The following is a 6,119-nucleotide window of genomic DNA, read 5'->3' on the forward strand; positions in this document are numbered from 1 at the left end:
CCCACCCCCATGTTGCACAACAGCTGGGATGTCTGATAAAGTATCATTTATAAACAGAAGATACAAGCTGCTGTAAAAACACAGTATATGGCTTTGGATTTAAAGCAAGTTACAACTGGTAAGCAGCCAAGACCTGACCTGCTATCCGCTGCATTTTCATGCGTCTGGCCTGGATGCGGCCCTTGGCTAGTCGCTGTTTGGCGATGATGCAGCGAATATGGTCCGCAAAAATGAAGTTAGCCTGCAGGATGGGCACAGGCTTGGCGTGAGGGTTAGACGTGGGCTTGTGTATGATGATGTTCAGAGCCCTGCTGTCGTCTTCTACTCCTGAAACCTGCATGTCCTGTGAACATATGCATTAGATTAAAATCTGAAAATTTGAACGCTGGTTTCTAAGACTTCACATGCAACAATTATTTTAAAACAATTTGTTTATTCATTTGTTTGTTTTGCAGAATTCATTTTTTTTTCAAGGGATAGTTCACCCAAAAATAAAAATTATCCTATAATTTACTCACCCTAAAGCCATCCTAGGTGAATATGACTTTCTTCTTTCAGACGAATACAATCGGAGTTATAATGAAAATGTCCTGGCTCTTCCAAGCTTTATAATGGCAGTGAATGGCTGTTGAGTTTCAACAGTCCAATAGAAACCCAATAAAGTGCAAATTTTTCAAATTTAATTTTTAATTTTTTACGTTTTTGTTAATCTAATAAATAATAATAATAATAAAAAAATCTAACTTTGACAGTTAAACTTATTGCTAAGCTCTGGTATATATTATTTCTCAAGTGAATGGAAAAATGAACTCTGGTGAGAATACGCTACAGCAAAGGAAAACCAGTCTCCTCTTGGCTTACATCGAAATGTGCATACGCACTTTTTTCTTTACAAATCCTTATTTTGCACTTCTAATTCGCGACCGGAGTTTCATTTTGCTCTGTCCTCTGCGTTTCCGCGTTCGTCACTTCTCACCAGAGCTTACGCTACGCCCACGTCATCCACTGGAACGCCATTTTTCATGAACGTGCGTACGACAGTTAGCGGAAGCTAGAAATTACGGTTTGTAACGGTTTAAATATGGATATTTTTCTTACAAAAATGCATTGATTCGCTTCAGAAGGCCTTTATTAACCCCCTGGAGCCATGCGAGGCACTTTTTATGATGGATGGACGCACTTTATTGGATTTCTATTGGACTGTTGAAACTCAACAGCCATTCAATGCCATTATAAAGCTTGGAAGAGCCAGGACATTTTTTAATATAACTCTGCTTGCATTCGTTTGAAAGAAGAAAGTTATATACACTTAGGATGGATTGAGGGCGAGTAAATTATGGGGTAATTTTAATTTTTGGGTGAACTATCCCTTTAGGAATTTTTTTTTATTCTTTTTTTTTTTAATCTTTGGATTTTTCCTATAACACTTTCAGTGTCTTTTGGGAAATGTCTTCTGAGAAAACATTCCTCACAATAATAATTATTTCTGTCATCAAATAGCTGCACCTAATGTCATAACTGTTGTGCCAACAAGTAGCTCAATCACTTAAGACCAAGTCTTGCTAAAGAGAATGATTTGTAAAATGCCTAACTATGATTACTTTTGCGCAAACATGTTTCCATGTGGTAATTTACATATCCTATTAGGTTTTGCCCATGAGCCTTAAGTTGCCAGGACACTCACAGAGGGTTACGATGCAACACATTACCAATATTTACAGTATGCATTAAGCCTTAATTTTGTGTTGTGTAACATGATTGAATGGAAAGTAAAAAAAAGCAGCATCATGCATACAAGTCACATAGCATATCCATATTTGTACACAATTTTAGTCATTTGTTTGCAGAGCAAGTTACATCATTTAATTGATCTCTCTTTCAAAATCAGATTTTCTGAATTGGTTTTCGAGAGAAGCCCTTAAATACCTTCCCTTGTTACATGCAATAACTTTAAAATCTGACAGAGGACTTCACTTCTGAGCTGAACATCACAGTCCTGACAAGAATGTGGCCAAAGTGTACTTTTTTGTTTGAGCGTCATGTTTGCAGTGTAGGAGTAGAAATGAAGCAGACCTGTAAAAGGCCAGCAAACTTGACAACCCCCCAGCCAAGACGTTTTGAATCTGGTTCCACAAGACTCATCTGGTACACATCCACAGCCAGGAAGCGCTGAGCTTGAACACCATCTTTACTCACCACCATGCAAGCAATAAGATCACTGTTATCTATAAGGGAAGAATAAGGTATAATAATTTATAGGTAATTCCAAGGGTCCTTCAACAAACTTACACAAATCAGTAAAAACAAGCCATAAAGGTCAAAGTTCAGACTATGAATGGGAACACTGTGTAACCACTTCAAGCGTTCAAAACAAACCCACACAAAATTTGTACAAATACACAAGTCCAGATCTGCCCCCATGCAATACTTCATTAACAGCCTCTGATTACATGCTTCAGGAAATTTAGCATTAAAATTTCAATTCAGTCACCTAATCTATTTCCAAAGAAACAGTAGGACTTGCACAACTAAATATAGTCATGCACTTTCTATTATAAAGGGTTAAGAAAATGTCAGCGCAGGGTGAACTCAATCACATTAAAGTGTCAGTAACTGAATTAGTGTTAACCTGGCATGAAATCAAATTGTACTCAGACATGCGGGAGTTTTCAAAAACACTCCAGTGAGTCATGTCCTAAACAGTACAGTGCAGCTACTCGGGTGGGTGGAGAAGGGGGTGGGGGAAGAAGGGGAGGGGAAGGTAAGAGAGGTAAGTCATGAACGTTTAAAGTTGGTTTCAGGTAGACCCACTAAACTACTAATAACTGAAACAGCATCGTCACAGCCGAGGTACTATGACTTTGTACCAGTTTCTCTTTGTGCTCTGAACTTCCTTAGAAGTCACACTGATGGGTTGAGGAATTACTTCAGAACTAGAAGAGCGAGCGCTGCTCTTCCTTTTAACTCACAGCCAACTGTGGTGACAGAGAATTGTGCTGCCTCTGGGGAAAATGATCTGCTCTTCTACCAAGGAAAACACACTTCTATGTAGATGACGTCTGACTAGTTAAGCAGACAGCTGAGCAGAGTAGTTCTTCTTTTTATTAAAGCCACAAATACCATGATGCACACCAGCTCTGTGGAATCTTGTATCCTAAGGACAATCAGGATACATTCCACGGGTGGTTACATGTGGTTATGTTGGCTGATTCATAATGAAGTTGAATTTTAAAAAAGGAAGCAGAACAAAGAGCACTCATTTCAGGGTCTATAAATGTCAGTGTTTATGTGGAAGCTGGGTGACCCATTTAAAAATCATTCGAACGAAAATAATGAATCATTCATACCTCTGAACCAGTTTGATCAAGTCATTAAAAGGGATCTTCTCTAAAGAACTTTAGTAATCAGCATCACAAAGCAATGTCTAGCCAACAAAGTTAAAGCAAAACTTGCTTTTCCAAGATTTTTATAATAAGTAATTAACCTTCTTGATGGTGATAGTTTAAGTATTTGGTAACTATAGGGCCTTTCGCACCGCGGGAACCTTTTCATAGTACCAGAACTAATTGTGGAAACTGGACAACGATTGTAAAAATCATTTTGATTCAGAACTAATCTGAATAATCATTCAGATAAATTTGATTGAACTGTTTAATTGAAAAGAATCTTTTCAAAATTAATCACCAAACCTGTACAAATTACTTTTGTTGAACACAAGAGATGTTTTGAAGAATGTTGGTAACCAAACAGCTGATGGTAGTCATTGACACAAAAAAAACATTATGGAATGGCTACTTATCAACTGTTTGGTTATGAATATTCTTCAAAATATCTTCTTTTGTGTTCAAAAGAAGAAAGAACCTCATATAGGTTTGGAAAAACTTACGGAGTAATTAGTGACAGAATTTTAATTTAATTAAAATGTATTTGTCAGAAAAACATTACGTAAAAATTTCCTCATATTCCAGGGCCCTCATTTATCAACAGTGCGTAGAAAAGGTTCTATATTTTGTCCTACGAATGAAATTTAGAATGTGCCTAAGTACAAGAAAATCCGTATTTATCAAACGTGAGCATTCAGTTCTTACGCACATGAGTAAGCAATCATTGTAAGTAACATGCTTGTTCACATTCACAGTCATTTGCATTCGGAAACGCCTCCAATGAACCATATATGGTGACAACACCTCCCTTTATAAATCACGTGAATGTATGTGTCCTCACCGAAATCATGGCAAAGAAAGCGGTACCGACTGAGAAGCCATTCTGTGCTCTCACTCTCAGCGCAGTCTTTGAAAACGCGTTCTCTGCGGAGAGCATAGTTTGCCAAGTCTTCCAATAACGCAAGATAAGCCATTGCACCGAGACAAACATTTGTCACAGCTGTCTTTTATAGGGTTTGACACCAATTACGCAAATTGTCTGTTTAAAACCGGACAAATGATAAATTGAGTGTTTTATAATTAAAGGAAACACAGGGCATATGTGGATTGCTTAATGCATACTGTGATATTCTTAAATGCTTTTTATGTGTAGTATCGCTATTCTACCACTAGATTCTCTGCGTAAGCATGCTCAGAGGTGTGCTTATATTTACACACATTTCTACGTATAAGTACAAGTTGGTAGATCCCACACTTTGCGTGAAACTGTTCTTACGCACTCATTACGCACACATCTGTGCATACGCACTGTTAATAAATGAGGCCCCAGGTCTTACATGACCTTGGGAATCCTGAGTCAACTAAAGAATAACTCAGAAAATGTGGAAATACTGCAGGACAAATTGCTCACTATAACCCTGGGTAAGAGTAATTAAATCAGACCTTCCAAAACATACACAATTACATCCTGTGCAATTTCAAGAGAAAATGTAATATGCTTGTCTATTTTAACAAACCCTAATTAATAGAAGAGATTTCAGCTCTCAGCCAAAGTGGGGGTGGGGTGTTACATGCAAAAGTACCATGTGACTTAAGTGTTTAAGGTGAGAAACTTTTTCTGAACTTCTACAGAAAGTGGTCACATGTCATGTGTAATAATACTTATGTATATGCATGCAAAAAAGGAAACAAGAAGGGCACAAAACACATTTGAAAATGTCCTTAAAAAAAAAACAACAGCAAAAAGTGGAAAATATTTAGCAAGAATTCATTTAAGTTCACACAATGCACTGTGATGCATCTACGGTGTTGTGTGCATGCATCATTTCCTGCACGTCTAAAAATAACAGATCAGTGGCACATCAGGTTCTCAGGTCGATCTGTCTGTCTGACTGTCTCTCTCGTCATTTGAGAGCGAGGTGCTTGTTCCATCCACTTACTGATGAACCATTCTTGGATTCATATTAAAAAGGACATAAAAAGACCAATGTTATCACAAATCATGATGGTGCAAGATGAACCAACTGTAAACCGCAGTTACTGTGAAGCTGGGGGATGTACAAAAGATTTTCCAGATAGGAAAATCGGAGATGATTTTATGTGGTAAAATGCTTTGCAGGCATATAGTGGGGTCCAAAAGTCTGAAATAGGGATATTCATTTTAACCGTTTAACTGCAAAGAATTTTGACCGATCAATACAATCAGTTAAACGGTTTAAAAAGTCATTAATTATTTATTTTTTCAGTAATTTATCAAAGTATTTAAAAAGGTTTGCTGCATGGTTAAAATACGCTACGCGTATAAAAAAAATGTGTTTTTAAAGGGGAAAAACATAAGTCGCGTATAAGTCGCATTTTATTATTTCATTCAGTAATAGGCCTAATGCCGACGCGAAATGTTTAGAAATATTTCAAAATCAAATGTTTCCGTATTCGCGATGTATTTGAATGGCAAATTATTATTTATTATGTACTTCACTCACATTCCAATATCCACGTAAAACAAAATGTTTTGCATAACATTACGGTTGCATTAACAGTACTGTGATAACGCTTAACGGCACAGATTTTACAACATATTTTTTTTTACTACATAGTTTTTTTTCCCATATGTTTGACTGACTGTATTTTATTATGATAATGAACAGGCTGCATTGTCAAGGTAGCAATGCTTAACTGCGTGCGCGCATGCGGTGCCGGCGCAATCACTTGAATTTTTTCCTTCTAACAGTGGAA

The 6,119-nt window shown here is 37.1% G+C and overlaps 1 protein-coding gene across 1 annotated transcript in view; it reads right to left on the reverse strand.

Annotated features, from left to right (window-relative positions):
• The window catches only part of LOC107729183 (protein CLEC16A-like), a 46,103-nt gene that overhangs the window by 16,798 nt on the left and 23,186 nt on the right, over window positions 1-6,119 (reverse strand). Inside the window, exons 10-11 of the mRNA XM_016539595.1 lie at window positions 2,074-2,225; window positions 139-343 (exon numbers count right to left, since the gene is read on the reverse strand). Coding sequence (XP_016395081.1) covers window positions 139-343; window positions 2,074-2,225 — 357 coding nt within the window. The remainder of the gene's footprint in view (window positions 1-138; window positions 344-2,073; window positions 2,226-6,119) is intronic.

Source organism: Sinocyclocheilus rhinocerous, unplaced genomic scaffold, assembly GCF_001515625.1.
Source record: "Sinocyclocheilus rhinocerous isolate Xijiao unplaced genomic scaffold, SAMN03320098_v1.1 scaffold1029, whole genome shotgun sequence".
Lineage (NCBI taxonomy): Eukaryota > Metazoa > Chordata > Actinopteri > Cypriniformes > Cyprinidae > Sinocyclocheilus > Sinocyclocheilus rhinocerous.